Source organism: Coregonus clupeaformis, chromosome 14, assembly GCF_020615455.1.
Source record: "Coregonus clupeaformis isolate EN_2021a chromosome 14, ASM2061545v1, whole genome shotgun sequence".
Lineage (NCBI taxonomy): Eukaryota > Metazoa > Chordata > Actinopteri > Salmoniformes > Salmonidae > Coregonus > Coregonus clupeaformis.
This window is the reverse complement of record NC_059205.1, coordinates 6,714,224-6,730,097: the sequence shown is the minus strand read 5'-3', so window position 1 is coordinate 6,730,097 and position 15,874 is coordinate 6,714,224. Positions and strand designations below refer to the sequence as shown.

General features: G+C 42.3%; 1 protein-coding gene across 1 annotated transcript in view; it reads right to left on the bottom strand.

Moving 5' to 3' along the window:
* LOC121580562 (ralA-binding protein 1-A-like) overlaps positions 1-13,370 on the bottom strand; it is a 32,700-nt gene extending 19,330 nt beyond the window's left edge. The window contains 3 exon segments of the mRNA XM_045224923.1: positions 2,528-2,661; positions 8,050-8,371; positions 13,300-13,370. Of these exon segments, the coding sequence (XP_045080858.1) occupies positions 2,528-2,661; positions 8,050-8,299 (384 nt within the window). The 5' untranslated portion in view covers positions 8,300-8,371; positions 13,300-13,370.
* Positions 13,371-15,874: the final 2,504 nt, after the last annotated feature.

Sequence of the window (15,874 nt, the reverse complement as noted above, 5' to 3'; positions counted from 1 at the left end):
CCCAGAAGAGTGGAGGCTGTTATAGCAGCAAAGGGGGTTCCAACTCCATATTAATGCCTATGATTTTGGAATGAGATGTTCGTCGAGCAGGTGTCCACAACTTTTGGTTATGTAGTATATCATGAAGAAAAGCTTGTGGGGAAAATTTTTAAAATGTATCTTCATAATTACACGAGGATCGGTTAGGGCCGGGCGATATGGCCTAAAAATCATATCTATTTTTTTCGAACTTATGGGCGATTCACAATATATATTTTGATTTTTTAAATGTTCTCTAAATAGGCTTTGTTGTACAATTAAAGGTCAAATACACTGCATTTCAAACAGCCAGCAATAATCTAAGGAATTCAGGGCTTATGAAATTATATCTAGGCTAAATATAAGCATTTCACAACCAAAATAGTTTAACCTGCTTTTTTGCAGTAAATCACTGATCTGGCTTTCAAATCGGTCTATGGAAATGTAATTTTTTGTTAGAAATTTTACCAGAACCATGCATAATGCACATTCACTATGCCATGGGATCGGTACGTCAAAAATCTCTTCCCAACTTTTTTGCAATCTATATGGGACGGCTGTCAATCCTTTGGTCCTTAAGTGAAACTGATATACTTTTTTATTTATCACAGTTTTCCTTAACCAATTATGTTCTTTAATGCGGCCGACAGACAAGTTCCTTACTTACTCCCCCTTCCACTTTCCTCTTCCATTTTTGCGGTAAAGCTGCAATTATTTGGTTGTAATTTTGGGTAGAGCAGACATTTCCATATGTTTTTGTTAGCTGCATGTGCGACATAACTCCACCAGTCCTACCGATGATATCATTTACGAAAATTATACCTTTTTTAAACATTCTGTCAAAAAAATAAAGTTTTTTTGTCAATTAGTATATTTGAATTTAACCACAATATTTGTTGCATTATTTGTTCTGTCGTTTCTGGAGGATTAAATTGAAATTGCAACCAACTTTCTATGGCTTGTTTTAGAAATAGTGACATTTGGGAGATGATTTCCTTTTCAAATAACTGCAAATGAGTTGTAATCTGAATAAAGGGAAAAAGGCCTTTCTTGAACATTGGGTGAGACAATCTTACTAATTTGCTTGAGAACCAGTTCGGATTTAAGTATAACTTTTGTATGACTGAAGCTTTTAGTGATAGGTCTAATGCTTTAATATTTAATAATTTCTGTCTTCCGAATTCATATTCATTATATAAATATGCCCTTTTAATTTTGTCTGGCTTGCCGTTCCAAATAAAATTGAATCTTTTTTTCTCATATAATTTAAAAAAATTGATGTCACTTGTTAAATCCACTTTAATCAGTGTAGATGAAGGGGAGGAGACAGGTTAAAGAAGGATTTTTAAGCCTAGAGACAATTGAGACATGGATTGTGTATGTGTGCCATTCAGAGGGTGAATGGGCAAGACAAAATATTTAAGTGCCTTTGAGCGGGGTATGGTAGTAGGTGCCAGGCGCATCGGTTCGAGTGTGTCAAGAACTGCAACGCTGCTGAGTTTTTCACATTTAACAGTTTCCCGTGTGTATCAAGAATGGTCCACCACCCAAAGGACATCCTGCCAACTTGTCACAACTGTGGGGGTGCAACTGAATATTAGGAAGGTGTTCCTAATGTTTTGTACACTCAGTGTATAATTGTGTTTTATGCTTATTGCACATTTATAAAACACAGCTAGTATAACAGTCTTTGGCAAAAAAATGCTGCTAGCGGTACGTGGTACCGCAATGCCGCGCGCCAAAATGACCATTAATTTTCCAGAATAAATCATTGATACTTCTGTTTTAGTAGTGTCTGCTCTGCACGCAATTTGAGGAGCTGAGAAATAAAAAAAAAAAGGGTATTTTTAGAAAGGTTAACTTCTCCTCTATTACAGTAAAATAATGTCTCAATGTGTTTCAGTGTCCATATGACCGATTCTGTTGGACCAAATGTTGAAACCGCCTCTCAGAGAGGAAGTGATCGCTCATCTTTGTTGTTGTGAGTGGCAGGGGGAGGGGCTTGGTGTGTGGGGGAGGGGCTTGGTGTGTGGGGGAGGGGCTTGGTGTGTGGGGGAGGGGAGGGGAGGGGCTTGGTGTGTGTGTGTGTGTGTGTGTGTGTGTGTGTGTGTGTGTGTAAATTGGAAGGTGCACAGTCACAGCAGAAGGAGCGAAGGAGAAGAGACCGAAAATACAACATGCACATAAAAACCAAAAAATAAACCAAACCTTGATTCTTTGCGAAACAGGCATTTGGAATATCGCCCCAAAACATTAATTCAAATGAATTAATTAATTTGATATATCGCCCAGACCTAGGATCAGTGTTAATCTGTTTGGTATCGCTGAGATCATTAGCAGAGACACTAGTGAGGGCTACTAGTCAGAATCAATCAGAGAGGAGTTATGAAGACACTAGTGAGGGCTACTAGTCAGAATCAATCAGAGAGGACTTATGAAGTGAGGAACTGTAAGGGTAACTAAATGAACCGTTGAAAGTAATGTTTTGGGAGTGTTGTCAGTTCTTCACCTTGAAGTTCTTCTCTTTCTTCTTGGAGAAGCTAGGTTTCTTGAACACGTGGATTCCCTTGGATCGTTTCATTTTGGAGGGGCTCTCTGCCTCGTCCGCCGAGCTGTCTTCTTGGAAGGCTGCGTACCCCTCGGCTGAGAGACGGACGGGTGGAGAGAAGAAGATGGAGAGAGAAAGGAGAAAGAATGTTAGAGAACACACCCCTCTCTGGATGAGCCCGAACACACACCCTACAGCAAAGTAGTGAATGAGAGAGAGAGAGAGAGAGAGAGAGAGAGAGAGAGAGAGAGAGAGAGAGAGAGAGAGAGAGAGAGAGAGAGAGAGAGAGAGAGAGAGAGAGAGAGAGAGAGAGAGAGAGAGAGAGAGAGAGAGAGAGAGAGAACATGTAGCACAGGAGGAGAGAGAGAGAGAGAGAGGGGGACTAGGAAAAGAGGTCAGCCTCCAATTTAGCACAATTCCCACAGCACCTGGCTAGCGACTTGCTTTTCCTGAACAAACCTCAGAGTTGTGATATTTCCTCTGAACCAAATCACAACCAACTGTTGTCAGAGAGAGCGTTAGGTGACCTTCACTTCGCCTGTTGCTCTCTTCAGACCAGTCCCACTATAGTGTGATTATCCAGCTTGTGTATCGGACGGCTGTATGTGACACACCTTCACTGGGTACAGGGTGTCCCTCAACCTGTCCATCTCACCCCCTCTCTAGTCACTATGGCCTGGGAGGGTCAAACTGTCCATCTCACCCCCTCTCTAGTCACTATGGCCTGGGAGGGTCAAACTGTCCATCTCACCCCCTCTCTAGTCACTATGGCCTGGGAGGGTCAAACTGTCCATCTCACCCCCTCTCTAGTCACTATGGCCTGGGAGGGTCAAACTGTCCATCTCACCCCCTCTCTAGTCACTATGGCCTGGGAGGGTCAAACTGTCCATCTCACCCCCACTCTAGTCACTATGGTCTGGGAGGGAAAGCTACATTTAGTAACATGGAAAAACCATGATAAAACAGATAGTTTGGTTTGACCCAAAGTAGGCATAAGGGGTAACAGAGGACCTACAAACACCTCAGATGATGTCAAATAGGGTCTAAACTACAACAACAAAATCGGAGTTTACGCGTTATTAGATAATTGACGTTAAAAGGATACAAAAATATATATACATAAAAATACTTTGACAACCACATTTAGAAGCTTTTATAGTCCCTTCAGAAAGCATTCATACCCCTTGATTTATTCCACATTTTGTTGTGTTAAATGGATTAAATAGATTCTCACCCATCTACACAATATATTTTTTGTTGTTGTTGAAATTTTAGCTAATTTATTGAAAATAAAATACAGAAATATCTCATTTACATAAGTATACACACCCCTGAGTAAATACTTTGTAGAAGCACCTTTGCCGGCGATTACAGCTTTGAGTCGTCTCCCATTCTGCCTTGGAGATTTTCTCAAACTCTGTTAAGATCGATGGGGAGCGGCGGTGAACAGCAATCTTCAAGTCTTTCCACAGACTTTCAATGGGATTCAAGTATGGGCTTTGGCTGGGCCACTCAAGGACTTTCACATTCTTGTCCTGAAGCCATTCCAGCGTTGCTTTGGCTGTATGCTTGGGGTCATTGTCCTGTTGGAATGTAAATCTTCGCCCCCCCCCCCAGTCTAAGGTCGTTTGCACTCTGAAGCAGGTTCTCATCAAGGATTTGCCCGGCCAGCTCGAGGCAGAGTCTGGGTAGTTCCACATTTGTTTCATTTCCCAGTGATGTGTTCACCGAGTTCTCGGAAACTTTCAACACTCTAGAAATTGTTTTATAGCCTTTCCCAGATATAGGCCTCATCACAATTCTCTCTCGGAGATCTGCGTACAGTTCCTTGGGCTTCATGGTATAGTTTCTGCTCTGACCTTATATACAGAGATGCGTTTCTTTCTAAAACCATGTCCAAACAATTGAATTGGCCACAAGTGGACTCCAATCAAGTGGTAGTGACATCTCAAGGATGATCAAAGGAAATTGGATGCACCTTGGAGTGTCATAGCAAAGGGGTGTGAATACGTATGTAAATTAGATATTTATTTATTTCATTTTATTCACAAATATTTCAAAAAACTGGTTTTCACTTTGTCATTATGGGATATTGTGTGTAGATGAGTGAGAGAAAAAAAATCTTGAATTCAGGCTGTAACACAACAAAATGTGGAATAAGTCAATGGGTATGAACTTTCTGAAGGCACTGTAAATGATATCAAACTCAACCGTTTATCTTTTCCAGTGATGAAGACGTGGAGGTCTCATGGAAGGGTACGGTATGCAAAATGGGTCAACTTTGAGCACCTCTCTCTCCTAAATGTTTTGTCAGTCCCGTGTAGCTCAGTTGGTAGAGCATGGCTTTTGCAACACCAGGGTTGTGGGTTCGATTCCCACAGGGGGCCAGTATGATTTTAAAAAAATATATACAGTGGGGGAAAAAAGTATTTAGTCAGCCACCAATTGTGCAAGTTCTCCCACTTAAAAAGATGAGAGATGCCTGTAATTTTCATCATAGGTACACGTCAACTATGACAGACAAATTGAGGAAAAAAAATCCAGAAAATCACATTGTAGGATTTTTTATGAATTTATTTGCAAATTATGGTGGAAAATAAGTATTTGGTCACCTACAAACAAGCAAGATTTCTGGCTCTCACAGACCTGTAACAACTTCTTTAAGAGGCTCCTCTGTCCTCCACTCGTTACCTGTATTACTGGCACCTGTTTGAACTTGTTATCAGTATAAAAGACACCTGTCCACAACCTCAAACAGTCACACTCCAAACTCCACTATGGCCAAGACTAAAGAGCTGTCAAAGGACACCAGAAACAAAATTGTAGACCTGCACCAGGCTGGGAAGACTGAATATGCAATAGGTAAGCAGCTTGGTTTGAAGAAATCAACTGTGGGAGCAATTATTAGGAAATGGAAGACATACAAGACCACTGATAATCTCCCTCGATCTGGGGCTCCACGCCGTGGGGTCAAAATGATCACAAGAACGGTGAGCAAAAATCCCAGAACCACACGGGGGGACCTAGTGAATGACCTGCAGAGAGCTGGGACCAAAGTAACAAAGCCTACCATCAGTAACACACTACGCCGCCAGGGACTCAAATCCTGCAGTGCAAGACGTGTCCCCTTGCTTAAGCCAGTACATGTCCAGGCCCGTCTGAAGTGCATTTGGATGATCCAGAAGAGGATTGGGAGAATGTCATATGGTCAGATGAAACCAAAATAGAACTTTTTGGTAAAAACTCAACTCGTCATGTTTGGAGGACAAAAAATGCTGAGTTGCATCCAAAGAACACCATACCTACTGTGAAGCATGGGGGTGGAAACATCATGCTTTGGGGCTGTTTTTCTGCAAAGGGACCAGGACGACTGATCCGTGTAAAGGAAAGAATGAATGGGGCCATGTATCGTGAGATTTTGAGTGAAAACCTCCTTCCATCAGCAAGGGCATTGAAGATGAAACGTGGCTGAGTCTTTCAGCATGACAATGATCCCAAACACACCGCCCGGGCAACGAAGGAGTGGCTTCGTAAGAAGCATTTCAAGGTCCTGGAGTGGCCTAGCCAGTCTCCAGATCTCAACCCCATAGAAAATCTTTGGAGGGGAGTTGAAAGTCCGTGTTGCCCAGCGACAGCCTCAAAACATCACTGCTCTAGAGGAGATCTGCATGGAGGAATGGGCCAAAATACCAGAAACAGTGTGTGAAAACCTTGTGAAGACTTACAGAAAAAGTTTGACCTGTGTCATTGCCAACAAAGTGTATATAACAAAGTATTGAGAAACTTTTGTTATTGACCAAATACTTATTTTCCACCATCATTTGCCAATAAATTCATAAAAAATCCTACAATGTGATTTTCTGGATTATTTTTTCTCATTTTGTCTGTCATAGTTGACGTGTACCTATGATGAAAATTACAGGCCTCTCTCATCTTTTTAAGTGGGAGAACTTGCACAATTGGTGGCTGACTAAATACTTTTTTTCCCCACTGTATGCACTCACTAAAAACTGTAAGTCGCTCTGGATAAGAGCGTCTGCTAAATGACTAAAATGTAAAAATGTCATTCAGGTCCAAAAAGTTACTTTCTGACCTCCTCTACCAAGGGCAAATATGTATGGAAAGTTTCGTTCAAATCAAAAGGGGTGAGGTCAAAAAGTGATTAAAATCAAATGGAACGACCCACAAGCATTAGGATGAGAACAAGCAATACCAGAGGTAGTGCAGATACAGCTAACTAACTAGCCTAACACTAGCTAACTAACTAGCCTAACACTAGCTAACTAACTAGCCTAACACTAGCTAACTAGCCTAACACTAGCTAACTAACTAGCCTAACACTACCTAACTAACTAGCCTAACACTAGCTAACTAACTAGCCTAACACTAGCTAACTAACTAGCCTAACACTAGCTAACTAACTAGCCTAACACTAGCTAACTAACTAGCCTAACACTACCTAACTAACTAGCCTAACACTAGCTAACTAACTAGCCTAACACTAGCTAACTAACTAGCCTAACACTACCTAACTAACTAGCCTAACACTAGCTAACTAACTAGCCTAACACTACCTAACTAACTAGCCTAACACTAGCTAACTAACTAGCCTAACACTACCTAACTAACTAGCCTAACACTACCTAACTAACTAGCCTAACACTAGCTAACTAACTAGCCTAACACTACCTAACTAACTAGCCTAACACTAGCTAACTAACTAGCCTAACACTACCTAACTAACTAGCCTAACACTAGCTAACTAACTAGCCTAACACTAGCTAACTAACTAGCCTAACACTACCTAACTAACTAGCCTAACACTAGCTAACTAACTAGCCTAACACTACCTAACTAACTAGCCTAACACTAGCTAACTAACTAGCCTAACACTACCTAACTAACTAGCCTAACACTACCTAACTAACTAGCCTAACACTAGCTAACTAGCCTAACACTAGCTAACTAACTAGCCTAACACTACCTAACTAACTAGCCTAACACTAGCTAACTAACTAGCCTAACACTACCTAACTAACTAGCCTAACACTAGCTAACTAACTAGCCTAACACTACCTAACTAACTAGCCTAACACTAGCTAACTAGCCTAACACTAGCTAACTAACTAGCCTAACACTACCTAACTAACTAGCCTAACACTAGCTAACTAACTAGCCTAACACTACCTAACTAACTAGCCTAACACTACCTAACTAACTAGCCTAACACTAGCTAACTAACTAGCCTAACACTACCTAACTAACTAGCCTAACACTACCTAGAAAAAAAAGAGAGAAAAAAATATGTTTACAAATCGATACTTGGAGTCAAATTATCGGTAAAATATCATCCCAAAATAATATTGAAATATGTAACTGTATGGATCCCCCCCCATCACTACTATGGTTGTCTCACCTAGTAGCTAGCTTAAGATGGATGAACTAACTTTGTCTGCTAAATGATTCAAATCATTAACTCTTACTCCTCTTCTCCTTCTTCTTGAACTTGTTCTTCTTCTTCCCGTGTTCTTTATCTTCATCCGACACGGCGTCGATGACCTCATGGTGGTGGTGTCCGTCGTGGGGGGGCAAGATCTCGCCCGTCCTGTAAAGCCCGGGGAACTTGGTGGGGCTAATCTCCTCCGAGCTGGGGGTACGGGCCACCCCACCTGGGTGCTCCGCCCGACGAACCTCCGCTGGGCTGCTACTGGGGGGCAGGAAGCATTCTGTCATGGCTGGGCTAGGTCTCTCTGCACTGAGCACTGTTCTGGACACAGAGTCCTGGGTGTCACCTCCCCATTAGACCTGCAGGGGGCAGTACACACACACACACTTTGTCATGCAGTACAGAGAGTAATACAGGTAGGTTACTAAAGCCAGCCACTCTCTTTTCTCCTCTGCTCAGGACAGCGGAGGACGACTGCCCCCTCTCATTGAAGCCACAGAAGTTCAAGGCCCACCGCAATACAATTATAGTGAATGGAAAAGTGGCAATCTTCGTAGTCAACCTTCGTGTAAATAGAAATGTTTCGAAAACAATCACGGTACCAATAATTGCTTCTAATTAAAGGGGTTTGAAGGGTATGAACGTTAAAACGAAATTGGGATCCTTAACGTTAAGAAAAATTCCTAACATAGATGCGTAAAGTAAACAGCATAGTGGGTCCATTTCTGCAACAATTAAAGAGCGTTGAAACGCGAGGCTCAACTTCTCTGCTGTTTTGGAGCCCTGGCTACCACGCTGTGAACAGCGTGAAGCGAACCCGCGAACCCGCGCAGATACTGTGTGTGACTGTGAAGTGCTGCATCTCGCTCATCTCAATATCCTGGCCTAGTCATTGGTGATAGGCACTGCTTTACTGAAGTTGCGAGACATTGCAAGCCAATCAATTGCAAGAGACAGCATTCCGTTGCGAGATACAACTATTGATTGCCGATAGATAGGCCTAGTGCACGGTTCTGACTATACCATGCCCTTCCCCAGAGTTACAAAGAAAAAGCCATATCTCAGACTGGCCAATAAAAATAAAAGATTAAGATGGGCAGTCTGAGATATGGCTTTTTCTTTGCAACTCTGCCTAGAAGGTCAGCATCCCGGAGTCGCCTCTGCACTGTTGACGTTGAGACTGGTGTTTTGCGGGTACTATTTAATGAAGCTGCCAGCTAACATCATGCTTCAGGTGATAGAAATCTGAACACACTACCAGCGCTTTGAAAGGTTGATGTAATTATACTTTCCTGTGGATACCTTGTCCTCACATTCCTACCTGCAAAAGGACCGACCATACGGACAACCGGTAAAGCACATTAAAATATAATTTCATTCAACATTCTGGCCTGTAGAGGTCGTAAGAGGAAACTTTCCTGATTCAAATCTCTCATTTCTGCCCGACATAGAATTCAATGAAATTCAACGTTGGGTTTCCAGGCAAGCTACAGCTTCGGAGGGGGAAGGACAGGTAGACTAATCACACACACACAGGTCAAGATGTTCAGCTTGCAAGCAGACACTGGAAGAAGATCCTGATTGACAGAGGGGAGGGCTCTGCACAGGCACTTTGTTGCATCTTTAGTGGGTTATTAACCGGTTCCCATGTTTTTAAAATAACAGTTCTGTTCCGGAACAGTACAGATCACTTTCGTTCCCGGTTCTAATTCTGTTCCGTGATTTATTTGGTTATTTTCCTGTTTTTGGTTCTGTTCCCTGAACTAGTTACAACCCGTGGTTTAAACATTAAGCAAAACTGTTCATTTGTCACATCCCTGCTTCTAATACACCAGATGTATGTTGTTGAACAGATTATTTTCAAATCGCACACAGAAGGATAATAATAAGGGTAATTTTGTTGCTAACGGCAGCCTGCAGTACCCCGGTCGACCTTCAACTTGAGTTACTCAATGAGAGGGGGCAGCACTGAGCTAGCCTGCAAAGTCACTTCCTGGAGTAGCTCAAACTGCGCATGTTATGTCTCCATGAGATGCCATCTTAACGACTTAAATTGGCTTCAATGCGCTATTGAGTCTTCACATAGGAATGAATGGTGTCACGTGATCGATGGCTTTGTCTATACAGTCATCAGATCTGGGACACACTGACACGTCACATCTCCATCACACCTGCAGGGGGCAGTACACACACACACTTTAGTCAAACAGTACAGTGGAACAACAGCTGCAGCGTTGGTGTAATGTCTACCAAAGATTCTCATAAAATCCACCAGATGAGGCTCTAATATCTTTTGGAACTAAACAACACAAACACATAAACGCCTGCACAGAACAAGTGATCAAAACAGCTTTTTTGTGTTTCAATAGAATGACCTGCCACTGCCGATGACGGTCACAGGTCAAGAGATACAGTGCATTCGGAAAGTATTCAGACCCCTTCCCTTTTCCCACATTTTGTTACGTTACTGCCTTATTCTAAAATTGATTACTTAATATTTTTTTCTCATCAATCTACACACAATACCCCATAATGACAATGTGAAAACAGGTTTTTAGACATTTTTGCAACTGTATTAGAAATAAAAAACAGAAATACTTTATTTACATAAAAGTGTTCAGACCCTTTGCTATGAGACTCGACATTGAGCCCAGGTGCATCCTGTTTCCATGGATTGTCCTTGAGATGTTTCTACAACTTGATTGGAGTCCACCTGTGGTCAATTCTATTGATTGGACATGATTTGTAAAGGCACACACCTGTCTGTATAAGGTCCCACAGTTGACAGTGCATGTCAGAGCAAAAACCAAGCCATGAGGTCGACAGAATTGTCCGTAGAGCTCCGAGACAGGATTTTGTCGAGGCAGATCTGGGGAAGGGTCCCAAAACATTTCTGCAGCATTGAATGTCCCCAACAACAGTGGCCTCCATCATTCTTGTATGGAAGAAGTTTGGAACCACCAAGACTCTTCCTAGAGCTGGCCACCCGGCCAAACTGAGCAATCAGGGGAGAAGGGCCTTGGTCAGGGAGGTGACCAAGAACCCGGTGGTCACTCTGACAGAGCTCTAGAGTTCCTCTGTGGTAATGGGAGAACCTTCCAGAAGGACAACCATCTCTGCAGCACTCCACCAATCAGGCCTTTATGGTAGAGTGGCCAGACGGAAGCCACTCCTCAGTAAAAGGCACATGACAGCAAAGTACAGATATCCTTGATGAAAACCTGCTCAGGACCTCAGACTGGGGCGAAGGTTCACCTTCCAACAGGACAACAACCCTAAGCACACAGCCAAGACAACGCAGGAGTGGCTTCGGGACAAGTCTCTGAATGTCCTCGAGTGGCCCAGCCAGAGGCCGGACTTGAACCCGATTGAGCATCTCTGGAGAGACCTGAAAATTAAATGCCGTCCGGTGTCATTGTAATAGATTCCTGCCTGTTCGACTGTCACACACCTATAGAAATAAGCTGCACATCTACAGAAATATATTAAAAAGTAACTGTCCAGTGTTTCCAGATTTCTGTGAAATATGACTGATAATTACCATATGAGTGAAAAATGTTTTTATTAAGTATGTTAAATAGCAGTGTTTATGTGTTGGAATGGTGTGTGCATACCCCCAACAACAGAACGGTATTGGCGTATACCGGTCATAAAAATATTCATTCGAGTAGACCACTGATTGGCCAGCTCATCCTCCTCTATCAGGAAATAGCAAGCATTTTTGAAACGGTCGGTTTGAGATATAAAAGTTTGAGGTGGGGTTTTTAAATGTTTTTTTCTCTCCAATTTATGCTTTGGTCACTAATATGAGTCAACAACATTATTTGGGTATGAGTTAACAAACTATGAACTTTTAAAAGTGAGAATTTCACCTGGACAGTTATTTTAATGTATTCAGTAAAGTCAATGCGATAGATACAGTTCCTATCCAATCCTCATTCATAAAAACAGCTGTTGAACATCCATAGACATGGTCCTCTGTAGCTCAGCTGGTAGAGCACGGCGCTTGTAACGCCAGGGTAGTGGGTTCGATCCCCGGGACCACCCATACGTAAAAATGTATGCGCACATGACTGTAAGTCGCTTTTGGATAAAAGCGTCTGCTAAATGGCATATTATTATTATTATTATTATTAAAATAGCTGTGCAGCAACGCTCCCCATCCAATCTCACAGAGCTTGAGAGGATCTGCAGAGAAGAATGGGAGAAGCATGCCAAGCATGTAGTGTCATACCCAAGAAGACTCGAGGCTGTAATTGCTGCCGAAGTTGCTTCAACAAAGTACTGAGTAAAGGGTCTGAATACTTATGTAAATGTGATATTTCAGTTTATTTTTAATATATTTGCAAAAATTTCGAAATCTGTTTTTGCTTTGTCATTATGGGGTTTTGTGTGTCGATTGATGAAGGATCAAAACTATTAAATCCATTTTAGAATAAGGCTGTAACGTAACAAAATGTGGAAAAAGGGAAGGAGTCTGAATACTTAACGAATGCACTGTATGCTGGATCTAGTAGTAAGGCTTGATTAGCTACCTACTTCCTTCCTTTCAAATGACAAGCAGACATGGCCTGTGAACTCGTCTCTGGAGGTCATTTCCTTTGACCCCCCCACAGATGTACACATTTTCATGGGTTTCCCCATGTTTTAATGCTTATCTAATCCAATGCATTTTTGAAAAAGTCACGTTCACCCATATAGCTTTTAATATGAAATTCACACTAGTTGTACAGCAAAAATACAGGCCCTAGCTGGATAGAAAATATTTAGCCAGAAATCGCATGTGGTTCATTCCAACTATCACTGGCGTCAGTCTTCTTTCATCCTTATCATGGCTAGCCTATGGACATCCTGGTTGATGATAAAGCATTAGGACTCCGGTTCAATACAACCACCACACGCAACTGACCTAGTTACAGGAGCTTGACACAGGCGGGCGCAAACTAATGTTATGCAACCGACTCAAATAAATGTGCAAGCTGTCAAACTAGCTACTCGTTAGAAAATACCAAAGTTGTAGCTAGCCACTAGGCTTAAATGTAGGCCTAGCTGTTAACTTAGCTAGATGCTATTAGCTAGCTAGCTGCTTCTGCTGCTACTATACAGGTGATTTGTTAACTAGCCAGCTAACGTAGCTATCGTCCACCCATGGGTAGCCTACTGTGGCTCACAGATTCATAAGAGTAGATCGAAATGAGGTAGATAAAAGTACTACAACTTATCTAACGCAATTTGTATAAAAATTCGACTTTGAGAAGCGAGCAGATACGTTACTTCGCCAACTAACCTGTTCAGTCAATTCCTTAGCGGGGCTTCCTGCTAGCTTCTTCTTCTTTGGGATTTGGTTGGCAGATCGCATCCAACTTTTAGATGCTTACACCGCCGCCTACTGTACTGGAGTGAGGCCAGTCATGGCCCACGTGTATTCTCTTCATTAGTCCAGCTCCTCTAAGCCCTAGACACCACCTCCCTACCCCATTCCACTACTTTGACTATCTGCTCCTGCAACATGCCAAAGGCCTGGGAGGACGGGACACCACCACTCAACACACCCTGTAACTCTTCTGAAGTCAAATCTCGTATGCCCGAATTCATCTCTGCAGCTGCCACCGCCGCATCTATTTTCTGTGATTTACGTCCCATTTCTGCGGTACAGTTGGTAACCATCGCTATGAACGCTAAGAAGCCAACTTTACAGAAGCATAAATCACTCTTTGGCCTAATCCCTCTGTGACGGCACAAATCTACTACTAACTGGAATCCTCTGTACCCTTGATCCTTGACCCATCCTCCTCTACTTTCTTCACTGCCTCAGCGTACGACACCTTCTGCACTACTCTGACCACCTCCACCTGCCTCTCTCGCACCGGACACATCCGATCCCCTGGCAACATGTGCACCCCTTACAGTTAACACACACAACTTTATCCACCAAAAACCTGCTACCAAATAAACCGATCTGAGTCTGCGCAGTGTGGCCATTGGTACTCTACGGTAATTGTAGTTTACAGTGGAAACTACAATTACAAGTCAGGGAAAACTACAAGTCAAGTTTGACCAACTTTATCAATAAGAGTATATATATATATATATATATATATATATATATATATATATATATATATATATATATATATATATATATATATATATATATATATATATTTGTGTGTATTCAACCATATACATATTAATAGCTAGAACATTTATATTTGGTCAGATACATTATGAAACGGCTGACAGCTTTTACTGGTCCTCTGTAGCTCAATTGGTAGAGCATGGCGCTTGTAACGCCAGGGTAGTGGGTTCGATCCCCGGGACCACCCATACGTAAAAATGTATGCACACATGACTAAGTCACTTTGGATAAAAGCGTCTGCTAAATGGCATATTATAATTATTACTCAAAGGTGATCTTCGTTGTGTATTTGGCACTACTTCTACAGATCTATCGACCTCAGCCAGCTGAGAGGGGGGGTTATATCAATAAAGACGGACAAAGCTTCATCGTATGGTTGACACATACACAGACTGCTGATTGTTCCTCGCCAGTTGGGTACAGCATCAGTTGGCAGACACCCAACCATCTGCAAACTTCACTGGCACTAAAAATAGGAGAGGGATAGATAGGGAGAGTGTGTGTGTGTGTGTGCGCGTGCGTTTTAAGTGCGTGACTCTATGCGTGCGTGTGTGTGTGTGTAGTGTCGCAGTAAAAACACCACCACAGTACACACACACACACACACACACTGGTTCCCTTGCTGAACACCTGTGGACCAGAATGGTGTAATGACAACAGTGTTTCCCTGGGAAATGATCTGCTTCCTGTCACAATAGCACTAGGCTAAGATTAGAGTGCGAGACTGGATGCCTAAGCTGCAAGAACACACTGTAGGCTTATAACTATAGTCAGTAACTTAGTCTAGTCAGTAACTTAGTCTAGTCACTAACTTAGTCTAGTCACTAACTTAGTCTAGTCACTAACTTAGTCCCCAGCATTTTACAACTGGTGGCACACAGATTTAATGTGTTTCATGACTTTTTAAAAGATTGGTTAGCTAGCTAACATTAGCCTGATTGTTTATTGAGAAAAGATGTGCCACTTAAACGTTTAGACTACACTGTGTACAAAGGGGTTGGTCTGAGGTAGATGTCAATCAACTACAATTTCGGTTACAGCTGTATTATAAAAGTCTCATGTGTTTTGGTGAAATAGCATGAGGTTTACATTGTTATATCACGCCAGAGTAGAAAGGGTTAAACTGACCACAAACCATCCCCAAGTCACCAAACGTATTTTATTTGGCACGAGATGTGAATTTAGTGGACCGTTATTGTAAAAGAAAACGACATTATCAATAAACTATAAACCGAATGAAAACATCTCAAAATATACAGTGAAACATACACAACAGAATAAAATAATAATAACACAAAAATATTGGTGAGAAGAAAATGTTGTCATTCACACTGTAAAGAAACACACATCAGTGATAGTCGGATAAATTCAGTCAGCTAGCTCCGATGGTTACTCGACTCCCGAGTGGCGCAGTGGTCTAAGGCACTGCATCGCAGTGCTAGCTGTGCCACTAGAGATCCTGGTTCGAGTCCAGGCTCTGTCGCAGCCCGACCGCGACCGGGAGACCCATTGGGCGGCGCACAATTGGCCCAGCGTCGTCCAGGGTAGGGGAGGGAATGGCCGGCAGGGATGTGGGTTCGTTACCCACAGGGGGGCCAGTATAAAAAAAAACATGTATGCATTCACTAACTTTAAGTCGCTCTGGTAAGAGCGTCTGCTAAATGACTAAAATGTTAATGTTAAAATGAATATTGGACCTAGCCAGACAGTCAGTCTTCTCATG